Consider the following 20756-nt stretch of genomic DNA (forward strand, 5'->3'; position numbering starts at 1 on the left):
GCAGGTTGGTGGTGGGAGAGATCTGGACGTGTAATGTTAATTTTACCTGTGATCCTCTGAATAAACCAGTACGGTTATTTTTTATAAAATCTAAAGTGGTCTACTTCGTCTTTTGTGAGTTCCTGGTTTAAAAGAGCCGGAAGAGGCTTTGTACATGAAACAGAGCTTATAATATCATTTTTCTACCATGTGACACAATGTAATTAAAAATTTTAAAACCAGATTACATGTCCTGTTATTTGCATCAGACTAAAGTTTCTGTGCCTACAGCTTATAAGTGGCCTCTTTTTTTGGATGAAGGAATGCCACTACTGTAGATCAACATGGTGACAAAATAAAGTTTGAAACTGAAATAGCATCTTTACATTTGAGAGCTGATGTGTGGCAAGGAAACTGACAAATTCAAAATAATCTGCAAATACTGCCACTCAACGGTCAACTACAATGCAGGAAATACAGCAAGCACGAGAGGCCATTTGGCACATCACCACTGATCACAACCTACTGTGAAGAAAAAGCTTTAACCAGGCTGAAGGACTCTGATAGAAGCCTCACTTCCTCAAAACAATTTGAGAAATAAGTGGGCATCAGTGAATTCATAGTCAAAGAGCAAGGCAGTTTTATGTGGTCGGTAACAGATGGATTTTGAACATTAGTAAACACACATAAAGCCAAATATAGCCTACCATTCCATCACAGCCATGCTTTAGTCGCACAGCTCTGTACCAGCTTCAAAGAAGCAGTCCATCTGAACAGCCAAGGATGGGTGGATTTCATGAGCTCCTCAAAACTATACTGTAACAGCTCATGTCAGGACCAGCAAATGGGAAATGAAGTTTTGTCCTTTTCACGTCACACACTGGAGTCAACATAGCTGAGGTGTTGTATATTAATGGCATCGCTGTCATTACAGACAAAGCTCAGAACGAGAAGCTGGACTGTCCCCACACATGAACTTAAACCCTGCACCACAAGCAGGTTGCAAGGTAAGCCGCTCCAGCCACCTGCTTGGCCACGTTAGGCATGTAGCAGCATTTTTTTCACCAGAGTTCAACGGAACCAGTGAAGTGTGTGTGTGTGTGTGTGTGTGTGTAATTTGTTCAGGTAACTTAAAGTTGTGTGTATGAGAGAGTGAGTGTGATTGTGTGCAGAGCTTGCCTGTGTTGCTCTGTAGCTTTTGTGAAAAGAAACAAGATGAGACATTTAGGAAGTTTTTTCTACCACTGCTGCCTTTGACAGAACCCCAGTGAAACAGAAAGGAAAGGAGCAGCACCGGCCATTCCCACACATGCAGCAGGACAGCCTGAGCCTGGTGATGGCCTGCCACACATAGCACATGAAGCAGAGGAGGAACAATCTCCTCCTTCTAAAGAAGGCACTTGAAGATCTCACTGGGGGTTCTTTCACTGAAGGAGTGGGCGGCATATGGTCCCACACTGGGATTGAGGCTGAAATTGACTTGTACCACAAAGGGACCTTTAATTTCCCCTTTGAGTGTCCTCTCAAGTAGTGAAGAGATGATGCACGGTACCCACTGCTGTCACCCACAGTCAAAACATGTCTCTCTGTCCCTGTCTTATGATGATGAGTGAAAAAGTTGGGATAGTAAAGCATTTACCATGGTGTGATGTTGCCATGCCTTTTCACAACACTTAAAAGACATTTAGGGACTGAGAACACCAAGCGATTAAGTGTGTCAGATGTCATTGTGTCTCATTCTTCCTGCAAACAAGTCTTAAGGTGTACAACACTCCTGGGTCTTTACTTCACCTAGAATTAAACAATGTTTGCTAAAATGCCTGTATATGTGTACTGCACAAACATTATGACTCTTCATGAGCACCTCAGCAAGAAAAAACTAAGACAAAGGAGAAGATGATGGAGAGAAGAAAGAAAAAGAAAACAAAGATGGAGCAGAAAACCCAGTTTAAAAAAACACAGCAAAGAAAAAGAATAAAATGAAAAACTACATACAGTGCAAGACAAAGAAAAACAAAGATAAAAAAGTAAATAAAGAAGATGGAAGATGCAGGGAGTGAAAGCAAAGAACACAAAAGGACACAAGCAAAAAGCATAAAACAGATCAATCATGCATAAATAATAACAGCACAGAACATGAAAAATAAAAACAAAAACAGGGCTATGGTGAAGAAAAAGACAAACAACAGGAGGAAGGGGATGGATAGAATGATAGTGAAAAGCCAGCTGAAGGAGAAGAAGAAGAAGAAGCAGCAGATGAGAAACTCAGACTGTGATGTTCAAATTGAGAATCAAAGTGTTTCAGTCTGAATGAACACTGCGTCTGTCCAAGCAGATGCCTGATTAACTGTCAGCAGCGTATCTATTGATTCAGCTGCTCATTGTGTGTGTGTGCGTGTTTGTGTGTGTGTGAGTTTTATTGTGGATTCAATTAGCCACAAGTCATTGTTATCATTGAGATGCAGCTGGGAGATTCACAATGCAGCTACTCTGCATCTGTGCATGTGAATGTTTGCATGTTTCAGGTCATTTTTATGGCTTGGTTACAGCTGGACAGATGCTTCCATTCTCTCTCACTGTTTATGTGTGGAAGTTTATTAGCAGCACTATTCCCATCTGGTTACAAGTCAGCACCTGCATGTTGAAGTAGGAGCTGATGTTCTATTCAGAAAAGAAATGTTATTGATGTAAATATAGTGCAGGTTTCTAAACAAATTTAGCACAGCTTTTAACCACATATCCAAAAAAGTTTTCAAACGAAGTGAATCCACTATTTTTATGTAAGTTAAACAGTTGACGGTGCTAACTCTCCATTCATGTACTAATAAAAGAATGCACAATAAGATGACTTCATTGTAAGAGCAGCATATAGACTCCTTATTCTTCCACACAGATCTGATGTTTTCATCTCATAAGTGCGGTGGATTTACTGTTGTAAGTGTTTTTCAGTTGCACTTCGTCCCTTTTTCTTTTAATAATTCTTTTACTCTTACACCGACTTTCCACTTCAATTGTACGATTCTATAAATTTCCAACCTTTCCAGCCAGGTTATATATGCTATTGTTGAAAATGCACATAAATACAAGTAGGGCTGCTTATTGTTCAAACAGGAACAGGTACCGATACCTTGACTTCGATACTGGTTCTTGAATGATACTTTTTTCTATACCAATTTTATAAAATCCATTGTAACAAAAAGAAAATTACATTACAATTAGATTACAAATCTTTAATGTTTTTTTTTCAGCTTCTCGGCATTTATACATGCTCAAAGACATTTCCTAACATAAAAAAATTATATCCCATTTACCTCAATGTATTTCGACTCTAGTTTTATGATTCAGCACCTTAGCATTTTTCTACTCCAAGCAGCTTTATAACATAAAAAATAAACCTATTTACCACAACTTGAAGTTGTATGTTAACATAATATCAATAAATGGTTTGGGAGGAATCAAATGGGCCAGTGACACTGAGAACCCAGTGGCAGTACTGAACAAACCGTTGCTTGGTACACCAGAATAGGGAGAAGAAGACACCTCAAATGCATTAAAACAAGATTTTACAAGTGCTTTAAGGGTGGTGACTGCCTGGTCAGGTTTGTATATTTGTAAGCGGTTATACTTTCTATGCAACACAACACTGTAGTCAAGCCATTCAACAACACACACTTGACAAGAGCCCCATCTCTGGCCGCTGTAATAAGCATGCTATTGCATGTTGCCACAAGCATGTTGCATGCTTATTGGCTCACTGACACTGATGCGATATGACAGAACACTTCACAAGATCTAAGCAATCCAGTCGGTGCCACAAAAGTATCGAAATTTGATACGTAGCCCTAAATAAAAGTGACGTTACCCTTAAAGAAAAGTTCAAACATGATTTTGGGCCTGTAAGTGGTATGTTTTGGATTATGTGTCTATCTTTCAAACTAGTGCATGCTCTGCTCGTTCATCTTTTAGAAGAACACCTTTCTCCATTTTTCTTTGTTTACAGTTATATCACATATTCTTTCTATTATCAATTAGTACTCTCAAACATTTAGCTGCTTTGTTGACTACTGTGTATTAATTAGTATATAATTTCCAACATGTACACTGGATTCTGCTCATGTTTTGTTCTCTAGATTTTTTTTTTTTAATCATTAATGCATTTCCACATTACTGTTTTTCTGTTTCTCACTATGTTGAGCCCCCCACTATACAGCAAACTGAAATACATAAGCTACCTCTTTGTGTGTGTGTGCATGTGTGTGGACTCGATTACTGTGCCAGAGAAGTTAAAATGACTCCCCATCACCTGGCTTAATTAAAGACTCCCAAGTCCATTAATGAAACTATTGACAGCAAGAGAGCGAGGGAGAGCCTTATGAGAGTTCATGTCTGTGAGAGTGTGTATTACTGAAAATGGGCTAAAGTGTGTGTTGCTGTTGCCCAGCTCTTATTTCGATATTTCCTTCTCGTTCAACCAAACTAATGGCCTCTCGCTCTCCCTGTCACACACACACACACACATACACACAGTATGAGGTAATAGGCAACACCTGGTCCAGCAGCTCTCTGGTCACAGCTGAATGACTGCAAAGCTTCAAACTGGGACCAGTTCAAACCAGTCAGGCTGCCAACATCAAAAACACTCTCAGGTCCTCTTCCAAATCCCATACATTTTGAAATATCAACAGCTTTTGATTTGGTTCTTTTTTTAGTTGCTTTTGATTTATAGAGTTTTGTATTGATTTTATTAAAATATTTTGCGTAATTACATGCAATATTTTAAACAATTATATCTTTAGTGGAACTCAGTTTGTATAAACATGGATTATATTCAGTGAGGATGTTCTCATTTAAACAAACAAGGATTTTCAGGAGAGAGCTACCATTGCTCTCAGTGTAATGTAAGCAGGACTGACATCATGCCCTTGGTGTTTGGGAAGATGTGTGTTTTTTGTAAACTGTTATTGTCTTTAACTTTCTGTTTTTGTGGATATCTGGTGTAGAAATAGTCTGTCAGAATAATGATCGCTGACTGCATTGACCTTTTCTTTGACATTTGAACCTCAGCTCCAGTATGTCATATCCTGTGGTGTAGCTATATGATCTAAAGTAACCCTGACATGACATGATGGTTGGAAGAAAAATGCTCATATACTGGATGGTTAAAATAAACTGTGTATAATAATCTATACTTCACCAGTATTTCTATTATAAAAGTAAGACTGCAAAAAAGTGTCAGGAAGTTAAAGTAGCATTATAACCACAACCCTACTAGTCTAATTTTTTTTATTTTAAAAAGTTCAAAAACATTAAATAGTAATAGTAATGGCATATTGAACTGAGAACCTCAGTATTGCTCAAACAAAATATTTACTTCATTATTGTGGAGTGGAAAGCAAGGGGCCATCAGTAACAGAGAAAAGGTCATTGTGATCTGGTAGGACAAGCAGAAAGTAAAGAGAACTGTTAAAAAAAAACCTGAAATTGCTCAAGTAATTACACTGTGGTCAGATTAACCTGTTAGGAGGACCTGGGGGCAAGCTGAACAGCTGCACTGAATTGAAACTAGAAGTTCTGTGCTGAAATTTCAGACATTTACAGGCAGCAGCTAGTCAAACCAAGCCAAAGATGTAGAGGTACAACTCACTGTCTGATTGGGTACTGACGCCAACAGCCTCTGACGCAGCACTCGGTCCATAGCGATTGATTGCTAACACCTGGACTGTGTACTCTGTGAACTTATTGAGTCCCTCCATCTTGTAGTTCAGTCCGTTCACCTCTACATTCTGAACACAGACACACAGACTGATTACACCTCCGAAATCCAAGATAATTATTTGTTACATTTAAATAACCTCCTCATAACAACTCATGCTCTGAGTAGTGCTACATCTCAGATGGTGCTGACCTGCTCCTTGCCAGAAGGGCTCTCAGTCCACAGCAGTCTATAGCCCAGGATGGGGCCGTTTGGTTGGCTGGGAGCCTCCCAGCTCACCTGGACAGAGGTGGGAGACAAAGCCTCAGCTCGGACGGACTCCACCCTGTTGGGAACCTGCACTGTAGAGACAGAGAAAACACACTACTCACACACATATACACTTACAAATATAGTTACTATTACTCCTGCTACATCTACCAACATTACTAAAATGAACAGCCTGATTTTAGTTCCCAAAATTCTTATATCTCCAGTAGAGTCCAGTGAAGTGCATCCCTGCAGCGTGAACAGTGTGAACCTGCCATGTTACTCTAGTGATTTAGTGCTGGATTCCCATCACGTTCAGGTACTCACAAAAAAACATAAAACCGGTTAACACTGAAACAGCAACGACCAAGATATCCTGTTTTTGAGCCTCTAATGTGAAAAAAGTCCCTAGAAGGCATGGATCCTACAAGATGAAATGATCAGGATTATTTTTTCACACTTAGAAACTTAATATTTTTCACAAGCTCATCTCTACTCCCTGTGATGTGTAAATTGAACTTTCGGTGTAAAACCAGTGTGGTGCTCCTTTTTGCAGCCATAATGTTGCTAGGCTATAGCTTGTTTCTTAATGTCTGTGTCTAGCCTGAGTGTCTCTCCATGTCTTTAGTATAATAACTGCAGGGAACTGTGTGTGTGCTTGTGTCATACGGTCAGGTTTGGTGGTGATCCTCAGGGAAGTGGAGCTCTCTCCTGGTCCCACGTCATTGTAAGCGACGACTCTGAAGCTGTACCTCTCCTCCGGTTTCAGGTTGGAGACTGTCAGCTCCAAAGACTCGGGCTCTGACACGTTCACTGACCGCTCCCTGAAATAGGAAAACAAAATGTATTATACTTAACAATTTTTGCTCTAAATGTTTTTTGTATTAGTACAGATATACGTACTGTACATGTTAAACCTAACTTTCAAATGTTTAATTAAAATTTAAAATTACACACAAATGTAGCAAACAAAAGAATAATATTATTATTATGATTTTTATTCACTGGTATTTATTTAATTTGCTTGAGCTCATTTAATTGAATAAAAATTTCATCAGGGCACAGTTACAGAACATTTTTCTGTTAATTTAACTTATTATAAAACCAAGCCACACTTTTTAAACATGGAGGTGATACTTTAATCACTGCATTTAAAATAGAATCCAGTTTGTAACAGTGCAGATCATCAGAGTTGTAATCATTTGTAATCTGTATAATCCCTCAGTGACTACAGCTAATCCTCAGATTACAGCACCTCTGCAGCCTTGCTATTCTCAACTAACTCCCAAATAACTGAAGAGACAGCTGCAGTGCTATAGCATGTTTCCACTGCAGCATCCTCAGTTCACCTCTCAGAAGCTGACAGTGAAAACATTTTTTTTGAATGATTGTCATTTGAAGGCATTTTGAAAAAATTTTTTTTAAAGAAAACTTTATTTTGCTCCATTTTGATGAAAACTGATTTAAAAATTGCCTGCAATGAAGAATCTTTCTCACATTGATTTTCAGTGCAGTCACTGCTTTTGAATTTATCCAGTGAGAAACAAATACACATGCACACACAAACAACAAAAGATAAATGAGCCTTAATATAGACAGAGGGGAGGATGAAAACTGTAAAAATAATTTAAAAAAGTGTAGAAAAATGATGTTTGCACTACATAAATAAATGCTACTAGGGAGTGAAAGACTACTTTTAAAATGAGCAGTAAACAAAGAGGAAAAATCAGTTACTGCTCAATCAATGTGAAAATGGTGGGTTTAGGGGGTGATACAGGTACCTGCTGTACAACAAGTCCTCCAGCCTAAATGACCCATACAATGGGTTTGTCCCTGTACCCGCTGGAATAGTGCTCCTGGCAGGTATAATGGAAACAACTCCACAGCATGAACAACAGCAGCAACTTTTTTTTTTTTTTTTTTACAAGGGACAAGTCTTTTGATATGACTAATTGAAGAATTGCAGTTTACTCATCCATCCAGAATGTTTATCTGAGTGTTTCCACATACAATCAGCAAGCAAAGGTTTTGGTCTCTGTGCAGGGAGGATGGTACTGAACATGACAACATGACTATGATAAAAAAGACTTCAAGAAGCTGCAGACAATCTCTATGCCTGGCTATTGTTTGCCAGGAAATATTTTCAGAACCTCAGGTGGAGTTTCATCATCCAGTACTGACACAGGTCCGGATGTATTCAGCCTAGCTTAGCACAAGGACCAAGAAACAGGAGAGAACTACCAGCCTAGCTTCATCAGAAGAGAAAAAAATATATCATCCAGCAACTCCAAACTTGTACTTTTATTCAATTCAGTTCAATTCAGTTTTATTTGTATAGCGCTAAATCACAACAAAAGTAATCTCAGGACATCTTACAAAGTAAAGTAGACCTTACTATTATTATTATTATATAGGAAAAACCCAACAAATCCCCCTTGAGCAAACACTTGGCAACAGTGGGGAGGAAAAACTCCCTTTAACAGAAGAAACCCCAGACAGACCTCGGCTCTTGGTGGGCGGCCTTCTGCCTCAAACAGTGGGCGTGAGTGGATAGAGGGGAGAGAAAAAAAAACAACAAGACACAACAAACACTGGGCAGGCTGAAGTTAGCTATTCAGTAGTCAATGTGATGTTGACATGCGAGTCGGGGCAAAGTTCAAACCTGCCAGAATCATAACAGACTGTTAAATAGGAACACATTTTTCTTAATTAGTTTGTTTTTGTACAGATTAAAGGTAAAAACCCCTTAAAATTAACCAAAACCATTAGAACATCTCCAAATTGGTGTTTTAAAATTACCTTAATTTTTCAATTATAGTGCAACAACAAAATGGCTTTTACTTTATAAAAGTTACAGGTCTGACAAAATGTCATTTGTAGTGGAAATTGTCATGGTTTAAAACGCTATTAATTCATGCCACAACCCTTTGAACATGATTATATTGAATGAATTATTTTTTTTATTACCTCCACCAAGGGCAGTGATAATGTTTTGCCGGTGTTTGTTGGTTTCAACAGCATAACTTGAAGTAATGAATGGATTTTGAAGATTTTTTTTGAAGAAGTAAGGTAGGGGGCACAGGACAGTTGATTACATTTTGATGCTGATCCGTGTCATAATTTGGCTACAGGAACTTTTTAAAGGATTCTTCATGATTGTTTGTGCTGGAAAGGCTCCTGACTGTATGTGAGCCCCCTTGTGGCCAAAGTGCACGACTGTACTGCCAAGCACATATGGAGACAAAACCCTGGGTTAGTGACAGCTGCCCATTGACAGTCAATGGAAACCAAGTGCTGTCAATCAGTACATCCTGCTGTGTGAGACAGGGCCTGATGGAGCACAATGGGGTGACACCCCTGAGCTGGGGAAAGATCTACTCCATGCAGCGACAGCCAGGTGAAAGCCAGTCAGGATAATCTTGATACTAGATGGTGATGGCAGAGGTTTCAAGGACTGGTATTATGCCACTTTATTGAGTTTCGATGTTTGTTTAGGAAGGAAGTAACCACTTAGATTGAGAATATGTGGTCAGTCTATCCAAGTGATGCCAATTTAGAAACTGGTTCTGACATTTTCAGAGATGTGAGTATTCATTATCTGACCAAGATACAGTAGCTCTATTAGCAGACACATCAGTCTGTCTGTGTCCTCCTGTCCTCGGGAGTTTGTGCTTCAACTTCAGACACTACTACATTTACCTACTACAATCATAAACAAGCCGTGCATCAGGAAATGGAGAAAAGCAATATGAAGGTACTGTAAACCCCTTAACTTTTGCTTTGTAACTAAGTCTGTTTTTATAGGGTTTCAAGTGAAAAACCACTTAATGCATGCACAAATCCCACTGATGACTTCGTAAAGGTTTGAGCTTCAGCCAACTTTGAGTTATTTACTGCAATTGAAAGTACAAATTAATAGATGTCTTGGTCACTATTTGGTTTAGTCTAAAAATGTAATGAATTTTTAGGATGATTTTCTCAAATAGTTTCTGCAGACCACAGATGTCCACAGTATATTTCACACCAGTCTGGCTGCTACATGTCCAGGTCTTTTGACCAAAGTGTTGGACAGACATACTGAGCAGCAAATCAACCAATATCTGCCGTAGCAGCAGTGAGACATAAAGATTAAAGAAAATACAAAAGGTAAGTGGAGTTCTCAGGGTTTATGAATTCATATTTTCCTCTGAGTTGCTGAGTAAAATACAGAGATGCTGTGCTGGATGTGGAGTCAACGAGCGGGTCTGTTTCTGTCACACAGTGGGAACTCTATTTGCCCTTCAAAGGCCATATTCTGAGGTCCTTCAGCCTTCTCTAAAACAAATAACCCACAGAGAGAAACACTTCTCTCACTGCTTCAATTTTCACTCATTGCTTCTCATCTTTCTGGTCCTTCATGTAATTTCTTCTCAGTTTGGAAGTAGGATAGCAAAGACTTCTCACGGCTTTTTGTGTTTGTGTAACCTTCTCTGCCCTCTGTCTCTGTCTTTCTGTTATACCCTATTCTCACTTGTAATACCATATCAACATCAGCATCAACATCAACATCTTCAAGAGTGCAGCTGATCATGGCATTAGCACAAAATAATCCATGAACAATGAATTAATTTTTTTGATTTGTAAAATTCCTTGAATAGTTTGCCAATTTAACTAAATTATTCTCACATGTTGGATGCTCCTTATAACATCAAATTTTGCCTTATATTCATCAAGTTTTCTTCAGCATCAAAGTAATGGTGGTAAACTATGGTGGTAAAATCCACAAAGACAGAGGACGTGGTTAACCAACAGCTGTGGCACTTTATCGTGTAAAAGGTTAAAAACAACTTCCTGTAGGTTCTGTATGCAGCTGGTCTACACTCCTAAAATCCACAAAGACAGAGGATGTGGTTAACCAACAGCTGTGACACTTTATCGTGTAAAAGGTTAAAAATAACTTCCTGTAGGTTCTGTATGCAGCTGTGCATCTGAGTGGACTGACAGAGTATATTTCTAAGAATGTTTTCTTATTTGAATTTTATCAAAGAGCATCAACTGCTGAACAATAACTTCATCTGCTATTGTTGTTGGTGTACACTGCCCTGTAGCTGCTGCCATGAGTGGCACTGCTTGGTGTAATTGTATACATTTGGTTTATAGGAAAACTCAATAGAAGAGAATAAGAAACAAAAAGGGATTTTATTTTTTTATGAAGGTGAAAAAGGCAAAAAGCAAGTAATTTTGAATAGGCAGGATGCAGGCTAGCTAAAGGCAGGGGGAGCTTGGCAAATGATAGTAGATTTAGGGAATCATCTCATAGTTCCTGATGAAATAGTCAGCGCTAACCTTGGTCCAGGCCCTGTGCTGTGGTCAGAAGCACAGCGGCCTGTGCATTTTGTCGAGCTTACAGTTCCGTGGGAGGGTGCTGTAGATACATCTTATGAGAGGAAGAAATTGAAATACACAGAATTAGCCATGGAGCTAAAGGAGTGTGGCTGGAAAGTTAAAGTCCACCCCATGGAGGTTGGTTGTAGGAGATTTGTGGCCAAGTCAGCTGTCGAAGCCTAAGATAGGTAATTAGAAATCTAGCTGATAGCACAGCAAGGTTCTGGAGCAGAAAAGTGTGTGGATGCAATAAAAAATAGATAAGTGATTTATAAATGGCAACACATGTGAGGATTATGGATGTTAAGCTGAAGTAAACTAACATAAGAGGACAGTGTGGTTTTCTGATAAAAGGAAGCAGAAGTCTGGCTAGTTATCTGGTAAGCTATTTGAAATGTTCAAATATTCACACTATTGAACCTTCTTGGTGTTGTGGACCCAACTCAGTGAAACACCAGTTAGTGTGAGGGTGCCCACCTGATGACCCTGTAGACTTGGCTTCACTCCTACACCTACACAGAACTTGTATTGGTGTTGGTGATAATACAGCTACAGACTCACTTGGAATTGTTAATAGTCTTCTTCTGTTAGACAGTCTTGGAAGAACAGTGTCAATGGTTGGACAACTGAGCGGACCCAGCTCTCAGAGGTGACCACCATTACATGCCAGTTGGGCTGGCCATTACTTATCCTGAGCAAATACAATGCAGATACTGTGTGTACTGTGTGTCAAGCCACATATCTGCTCTTTGCTTGGCTGAAGATAGGGTTCAGGGATGCTTTGTGTTAAGGGTAGGTTAGGTCTGAAAAATGGTGTTGCTTATTGTGGGGCTCTGAAGATTTATGGCCTGACGCCCCCCTCTTTGGGGCCAAATAATGGGTAAACATCATTTAACTCGAATACTGAGCTTCCATATGAATGCTCTCCCATTTTTTGGCACATTTAATTGTGTATTATTGACTGCACAGGTTGAATAAAAAAAGTCATTCATCAATTGAATAAACCTTGTAAAGCCAGTCTTGTATGTGTTCTGTTTGATTCAGTGATATTATTTCTATGTAAAACAAAAAAAAAACTAATTCAACTCCAAATTTCAAATTGCATTAAACTTCCATTAAAACAATTTGGCCTGTGATAGGTACCACTGATATACAAAGTAATTAAATTTGAAAATACACTGTCTTCAGAAGATAGCAATACAGTACATTGTATTGTATGGTATACTACAACATGTCCAAATGTTTAAATAAAGAAAGTGAAAAACCAGTTTTTCATTTTGCATTTCCTTCTTTCCTTCCTTATATATTTCCTTTCTCTTGGTCTATTTTTTTCTGTCAATGTATTTTCTGGAAGTCATTATAACTGACAAAAAATAACATCCTGGCACTCCCTCTTTGCCATCTTCTTTACTTTTGTAATCTTTCATTGTTTTCTCTCTGTCTCCCTACTTCCCTCTCTCTCTACACTCTCATTTTCTGCAAGTTATTAATGCCGACAAAGCCTATCTCTGTATTTTACTCTAAGTCATTCGAACTGACAGAACCTATGCCTCTGTTCCTGTAAGTCATTAGGACTGACAGTATCTCTCTGTCGTATCGTGCCATGACGAAACCTCTGTGGTTCTTTTGTCCAGCGTTCTGTTCAGAAGCCCTAAAGCGCAGCCGGCCTGTTTGTCCCCAAGGTAACAAAGCTTAAAAGCCTGGATGAGAAAGCCTTCAGCTGCAGCCTCGACTGTCAGAGGTTACCTTTTAACATCAGCAGGGGACTTGCCAATATGTCAAAGCAGTGCTTTTTCTACTAAATGTTCCAAAAGACTGTGTGCAGCAGAGCTGTGATCAAGGAAAAGAAGCATTGTATTACTGTTAGTATACAACTCTAATGCATCTGTCCGTTGTCCCTGTATAAGTCAGCAGCATGAAGCTTCTTAATGCCAGAGTAAAATGGCTCTTGAACATTAATAATCACATCGTATATGTGGTGTATTTTTAGGTATGTTGCTGTATATATCCACTTCACAGAGTACATTTACCTTGGATACATTTTCCCAAATAGTTTTAGATATTATTTTTGTGATCCTTATGTACTTTTTAGTTGACTAATATATTCAATTCCTGATGTTAACATGTAATAGATTACTGTGGGTCCCTGATGGACTAGTGGCTAGGATTCAGCGCTCTCACTGCTGTGGCCCGGGTTCGATTCAGGGTTGGGGATCAGAAAGGGCATCCAGCGTAAAACACGTGCCAAAATTCAAACATCGTCAGTGTGGCGATTCGCTGTGACGACGCCTAACGGGAACAGCCGAAGTTGACCGACAAAACATGTAATAGAGTACAGTGGGGTGCAAGGTGATACTGGCACATTTACACTGAATCCACATAGGTGCACAAAATAAAATGTGAAAGCAGGTAACATGGTACAGGCAGGTCAAGTCAGTCATAATGCTGTGAGTTAACACATTGGCTTATATAGTTATAAAGGTCACAACATGGGTTCAGGTATAAATATAAATAATGCATTCATCTAACTTTCTGAAGCCAGTTTCATAGTTTTTATGTAACTATTGAACAACTGTTCTGGCTTCTATAAAACCTTAGAAACAACAGTAACTCTATTTGTGGCCTCTCCTCACTGGTTGCATACATCACCTCAAGAGGAAAGTGTCTTCTGAGACAAGATAAACACGCTGGAACCTCAGATTGGGAAGAATTCAGAAACTATATCAGGCCAAGCAGAAACAAAAACAAAAGCAGTGCTTACCTCTCCACGCCGTCTTGGGAGTAATAAATGCCATAGGTCTGCACCGCTCCTCCGGTCTCCTCTGGGGGGCGCCAGCTGAGTCGAACAAATCGACTGGACACTAGGACAGGGACCAGGTCGCGAGGGGCAGAAGGGAGGGCAACGCCTGGGCTGGGGGACACTGGTGGGGGATCAGAGGAGGAGGAGTAAGTCAAAGGGATGCCAGAAGGAGCAGAAGCAGGGTGACGAGGAGAAGGAGGAGGAGTGTGGGCAGGCCTATACTGAGTGGGCGTGGCTTCTGTTAAGAGTTCAGGGGAGAGGGAAGGAGGAAGGGAGGAGAGGCAGGGACAAGGCCGAGAGAAGGAGGTGGAGGAGAGATGCAGGAGGGGAGCAAAGGAAGCGGAGCAAAGTAAACAAAAGGAGCAAATGACCAATGAGATGAGCAGATACAGAACAAAAATATATGGAAGAGACAAGAAGGAAGAAAAAAAGAAAGAAGAGTGGTAAAGAAGATCACAGGCAAGAAGAAAAAGTATCATTATCAATCAACAGCATCTGAAACTCAGAGGGACACCTGCTCTAATGTTACATCACAGCTCAGAATAGTGTTTCTTACTAAAGACCAACAACTCATCTTTGGTGGATTCACATTTCAAATAGATATTTTCAATAATAAGAATTTAGTTATTTTCAGAATTTGATATAATGGGTGAAATAACTAGATTTATAGTGGCGTTACACTCATACAGCATTTGGTCAGTTCTCCATCTTGAGGCAGAATGTGAGCAAGTGATGAACACATTTCCCAAATAAAGGGGCTTTCAGATAGAAACTGACTCGTGCTAAGCTAGCTGCTGGTTTCAGAGCAGTTTTCAGGCAGTGTTTTTAAAATTTTTAGTGTGACTACATCACTGTCGCTCCTGCTTGCTTGGAAGCTCCCGGTCAGCAACAAAGATGGAACAATATGCGTCCTGTGCTAAGAAGCAAGCTTTAGCATGGGATCATTTTGCAGCCACTCCTTTTCCAATGAGTTTCTATGAGGAAAAATGTTTTTGGGTCAGTGTGCCAGGGTGGCATTGTGACGCCTCACAGCAAGAAGGTTCTGGGTTTGAGCCCCTGGCTGACCCAAGGCCTTTCTGTGCGGATTTTGTATGCTCTCCCTGTGCCTGTGTGGGTTTTCTCTGGGTACTCCAGTTTCCTCCCATAGTCCAAAGACATGCAGCTTAGGTTGGTGACTCTAAATTGACCCTAGGAGTGAGTGTGTGTAGTGTCTCCAATAGACTGGCAAGAGATGTACTCCGCCTCCCGCCCAAAGACAGCTGTGATTGGTACCAGCCCCCCCCAACCCTCTTCAGGATAAGCGGTATAGATGATGGATGGTTGCATGGATGGACCAGTGTGCATCACATGATGAATGTAGGAGTTGTAGTAACAAGGTTTGGCCACTATACTGGATTTGCTTCACAGCCCAGTGCTGATCCCAGGGCCTTTGGCTGGATGTCTCGTTTCTACTGGCCTCATGGGTAACATCCTAGCTCAACTAGGTTGAAATTTGAGCACTGTGTGTGTGCAAGCTTGCTGAGTGGCACACTACTCTGCACATGCACTTTGCTCATCACAGTGACAAACCATTGAAAATAATGAATTTCAGAGCGCAGCAGTGCTGCTGTTGTATTCTGTTTAAAAGCCCCATAAGACAAAAAAGAGAGACACATGAGCTACAACTCCTGAATCTTTGAACCAATTTTAACAAATAATTTGTATCTGGATCCTTTCTCTGGATAATGACATATCATTAGGGGCATTTCTATTTACACATCATATTAGTATTTTGCTACACTGAAATTATATGGGCAGAGCTTGTCAACAAGTCCAGGTGCCACCTGACGCAAATTAACAAATGGCTGCTGACTGTCAGTTTTAGTTTCTTTATGTGTAGTGTTGAAAACACTGTTAATATAGAAAATGACTGGCCTTATCCTTTAACCCTCAAACAGCCCTTTGAAGCTGTGAGGACTGCCCAAAGTGTCTTCACTTTTAAAAAATGTCCTCACTCACATTGTATAAAACTCAAACACACAGATAAACACACTCACAGTGCAATGTTGCCCTCAAATCACTGCTTCAAGAATAAAAAAAGAAATAAAACTCAGGAGCTGTGGTATGTATCTGTGTGTGTGTGTGTGTGTGTGTGTGTGTGTACGAAACCGCTCTCGTGATATCATGGGAAGATCTCATCTTTCACCAAAACATAAAAATCTCAACTAAAAACTAATCATCTAAAACCAAATAGACATCTTTAAATGTCCTCACAACTCCTCCTTTCCTCTCCTTCATCATAAGTTGAGAAGAATCCAATTTATCCCTGGGGTCAAAAGGTTGTTACTCTGCACATAATCTTTAAAAGCTTTTGTCAGTCTGTACATGTCAATAAAGCTTCACTGAACACACACATGTGCACACACACACACACACACACACAGGTCACACTTTATGATATGATGAAAATAAAAAAGATGGGGAGAGGAGAAAACAGAAGAAGATGGAGGAAGTAAAAAGCAAAAAAGAAAGGAAAAAAGAAGACAAAGGATGGAAATATAAAAAAGTGATCGTAGTGAAGGACAGAGGATAGGGAAAATATAAGACAGCTGAAGAAAAAAGAAAGGAGGAAACTGCGAGAAAAACTAAAGAATGAGAATATGATGAAGAAAGTGATGGAAAGATAATAAAAATGGGGAAATAGAAAAAATAAGATAAAAGCAAAGAATGAGGATTGCAAAATAGAAGAAAGAGGAGACTGGAAGAAAAGAAGAGACAAGAAGAACGGGGACGAGAAGGAGAAGAAAGAACAAAAACAGGGAGAAAGGAAGGAGAAGACAGAGAATGAGATGGAGTAAAAAAGATAGAAAGAGGAGGAAAGGAAAGATTGGAATGATACAAGGAAGCAGACGAGTGTTAATACACCTCCTCACGTTTCTGTGAGATGTGATTTCTGGGTGTGAAGGGCGGATTTGTTCCTGTTCGATGACCCAGCCAAAAGAGCCAAGCCGGTGCTGAGCAGTAAAGCGTCACTCTTTGCTGAAAATAGACGGGTAGTCTAAATAATAGAGTCAGACACCATAGAAGAAGATCTGGAAAACAATCTGAATAAGTGCTGAAAATTACACTGCAGTCCGCCTGATGACAGATGATACCTGCACCCACACACGTCCACACACACACAGTCGCCATGTTTTTTCCATCACTGTGTCCACTTTCTACAAGCTGCTCTGCATTTATATTGTTTCTGCTGCCTGAATGATCTTTAGGAGAGTTTGTTTTCAGCTCTGAGGTTTTTACGGTCAAGAAATCAATTTGTGTGCATGTGTTTGTGTGTTATTAAAATACATATATAGTTCAAAAATGTACACAACAGTGGCTCCAAATCTGAATACAGTTTTATGGTCTTCATTTCTTTTTTATCTTTTGAGAGCACACATACAGCGAGGTCAGATAAGTGTGGGCCTCAAACAAATCCATCAACATCAAAACACGTTGCTTTACTTTTCTCCACTATATCAAGCTTTTATTTGCCAAACATGTTTGGCCATGAGGCCTTAATCAGGGTGGACGAGGCTGTTTCTGGCCTCCTATACACAATCATGTGATCAGTCTGTCACCATAAAAACTGTACAATACATTAGGATCATTCTTTTCAAAAACACCTTAATTCTAGTTATTACAAAATTTACAAGAGAATATTATATTAAAAAATAAGATGGGCCATTTTCTATATTAACAGTATTTCAAACACTCCCCATACAAAGGCTAAAACCAACAATGAATTGTCTCTACTCGCAGTTTCCAACCAGGACTGTGTTATTTGTCTGTGCCATAGACCATTGTTCAAAAACAATTACAAACACATCAGTGAAACCCACCGTTGCACTGGGAGACATGCTTTTTCTTTAAGAAACATCAGATCCATATATATGTTAAAAATATCGCCCCAAAAGCTCCACACAGCCATAACTTTTTACAGCGTCTGAGTCAACAGCACAGGTGTGAGATTTCTGTTAAAGTCCTAGAAGCTAGTGGACTGTAAACAAGGCAGAGAGTTAATCCAGGTTGGAGGCTGACAGACACTATTAGGACTGGACCCAAATATTCAGCTATCTGGATAAGTGCTCATTGGGTAGGCATTTAGTTTTCAATTCCACTATTAGAATATTCGAGACAACAGCAATAACAGTAAACAACAACAATAAATTTCCAAATAAGCCTACACATTACTGGAATAGACCAACCAGATGTTCTGAGTCTAAATGGTTACTTTCCAGCCTGAAAAAATATCCGAGTGTACATAAAACCAATTCTAGGGTGAAATGTTTCCAGATCAATAAATCATAGTGTAATGTTATTAAAACACACATGATGCCTCTTTACTGTAGTAAGGTAGACAGGCAATGAGCTACCTCATTTTCATCAAAAAGAGTTGTTTTGATGAAATATCATATGTGCAGCCACTGTGAGATGGTTGCTCATGGACCACCTACAAAGTGCAACACCAAAAAGAAGTACTACAAAAATATTTACTAGCTTCGCTCTTAAGCATGTTTTTACAAACTAAGTGTTGTGGTATAAGCAGCAGGAGACCAGCGGTGTGTGAAGGGTTAGAGTTACCACCCTAAGGCCATGTTCCATGTTCAGACTGAGTTTCAAAGGATTCCCCATTAATTTCTATGGGAGACTGCATCCACCACAGCCAGCACCAGCACCGCAGTGGGCTCTGGCAAAGCAATGCAACCCTGTGTGACGACAAAGTTGGATCTGGTTCAACTTTCACCCCACTGGACAGTGACATGATCCGGCAAAGGTGCTGTATTGACCAAACATTACGGGGGACAATCTGGACATAGACACCCACGGGAAGAAGACTGTTTTTTGTTTACCTTTTTAGCCTGAGCGTTCACTCCTATTCACTGTCAAATTTAGCGTGAGCGTTCACTCCTATTCACTGTCAAATTTGGGCCACAATTAACACACCGTAATGACATGTCATGCATTTCTGTTAGTACTAGATGTTAAGCAGTGTTTTTTATCTATCACGACATGTCATGCATTTCTGTTAGTACTGGATGTTAAGCAGTGTTTTTTATCTATCAATGCCTTCTCTTTAAAACATGTTAAATTTATAATGTCCTTTGATATCAAAAATATACAAATTACAAGAAAAAAGATCCAAAAATAACACATCAGTAGTTACATTTCACATTTTTCTCCAATAAATACAATAGATCCTTCCCATCCAACTCATCTGTGAGAGTATAGTTGTTAATTCTCAATTTCATGCATCCTTCCAAGCTCTAGTATATTTAACCCACCTAATAATCTAAATAACTCAAGCATCGCTTTTCATTTCCTACATATTTTGGTGAAGAGACAAGAAGGTTCATTTTCATGAAATGTGCTACAACTGGAAAGATCTCCTTTTTACATTTTATACTACTTTTATGTTCTGCAATTCTTTAATTCCCTATATATCCTTTTGCACAAAAGCATGCTAACAAATAGATGGCACCTTGTGTTTGAGATGAAATCCCTCCCCTGATTTGCATTTTGTTACCAGCATGTGGATGACTGAACCAAGTTTGTCTGACTGTACTGTTACATCGTGCACAATTCCATATTTGTTATTTCCATTAGGGACTAATGCAGTATTAGTTTGTAAAGGATCTGGTTTTGGTTATGATGGAATATTTTTAGATTATAAAGTGTCAGCTTATTTTGTATGTAGAGATGTTTTAGAGATTCATCTGTCTGTAGTATGTGAATAGTATGATATACCTTCTGAAACTAATATATTTCATAACTCCACTCTTTGTTTTCTGTCAGTTTTTTATTTGCTTTCTCAGTATATTTATCTGTATATTCTTTGTTCTTAAAGTTACTTTTAGTCTTTTTATTTTTTGCAAATCCTTTTAAGCCTACAAATTTGTCAACCATGAGAGTACATTTTTTAGTTTTAATAATGGATGGCAACTATCTACCTTAAGGAGTGAATTTCTGTCTATCGGTTTTACTCTCCATTCATTTAATCACCCAAAGATTCAAAATGTTAGTTCTGCCAGAACCGCAGCCCACTGTAAAAGATAAGTTGTCAACATTCTCATTAAAGAGCTGAAAAAATTCCTTCAGCTGAAGTTCAGTCCCCTCAAAGATCATAACCGTATCATCATGCTACTGGCTTTGCTGGCAGCTCCTGCCACTACAAACTGCTACAGCTTGACATTAACATCTAACTGCTGCTGTAAACTGTTCTTAGTGTCTGCTGCTATCTGCTGCTACTGCTGCTGCCAACCACTGCAAATTGTACTATTTTGTCTGTTCACTGTATCTGCCCTCTGTTGCTGTATGCTAGGGTATCTACAGCTAAATTAAAATATGTAATATCACAGTATCACAAAGTACATAAAATTATCTTATTAGCTTCTGTTGCACATATGAAAATACATATTAAAATAAAAGGGTAGAACTTATACTTTCCTTATATATACTGACATGTATACTTTCTGTAGTGCACAATACATAAGCAGTATAAATACATGGAGAACTTATGTGGACCAGATGCTAAATAAATCTCTCTCCTCTCTCTGCCTATATTCTCTACATCCCTCCCTCCCCCACCCCTTTTCTCCCTTTATTTTTTAACCTCTATTTATGCAGAGGATG

General features: G+C 39.3%; 1 protein-coding gene across 1 annotated transcript in view; it reads right to left on the minus strand.

Moving 5' to 3' along the window:
• Window positions 1-20756, minus strand: part of dcc (DCC netrin 1 receptor) — a 270121-nt gene that overhangs the window by 114279 nt on the left and 135086 nt on the right. The window contains exons 8-12 of the mRNA XM_020601173.1: window positions 15479-15495; window positions 14067-14226; window positions 6611-6765; window positions 5885-6033; window positions 5624-5762 (exon numbers count right to left, since the gene is read on the minus strand). Coding sequence (XP_020456829.1) covers window positions 5624-5762; window positions 5885-6033; window positions 6611-6765; window positions 14067-14226; window positions 15479-15495 — 620 coding nt within the window. The remainder of the gene's footprint in view (window positions 1-5623; window positions 5763-5884; window positions 6034-6610; window positions 6766-14066; window positions 14227-15478; window positions 15496-20756) is intronic.

Source organism: Monopterus albus, unplaced genomic scaffold (assembly GCF_001952655.1).
Source record: "Monopterus albus unplaced genomic scaffold, M_albus_1.0 scaffold50.1, whole genome shotgun sequence".
In the NCBI taxonomy this organism is placed as follows: Eukaryota; Metazoa; Chordata; class Actinopteri; order Synbranchiformes; family Synbranchidae; genus Monopterus; species Monopterus albus.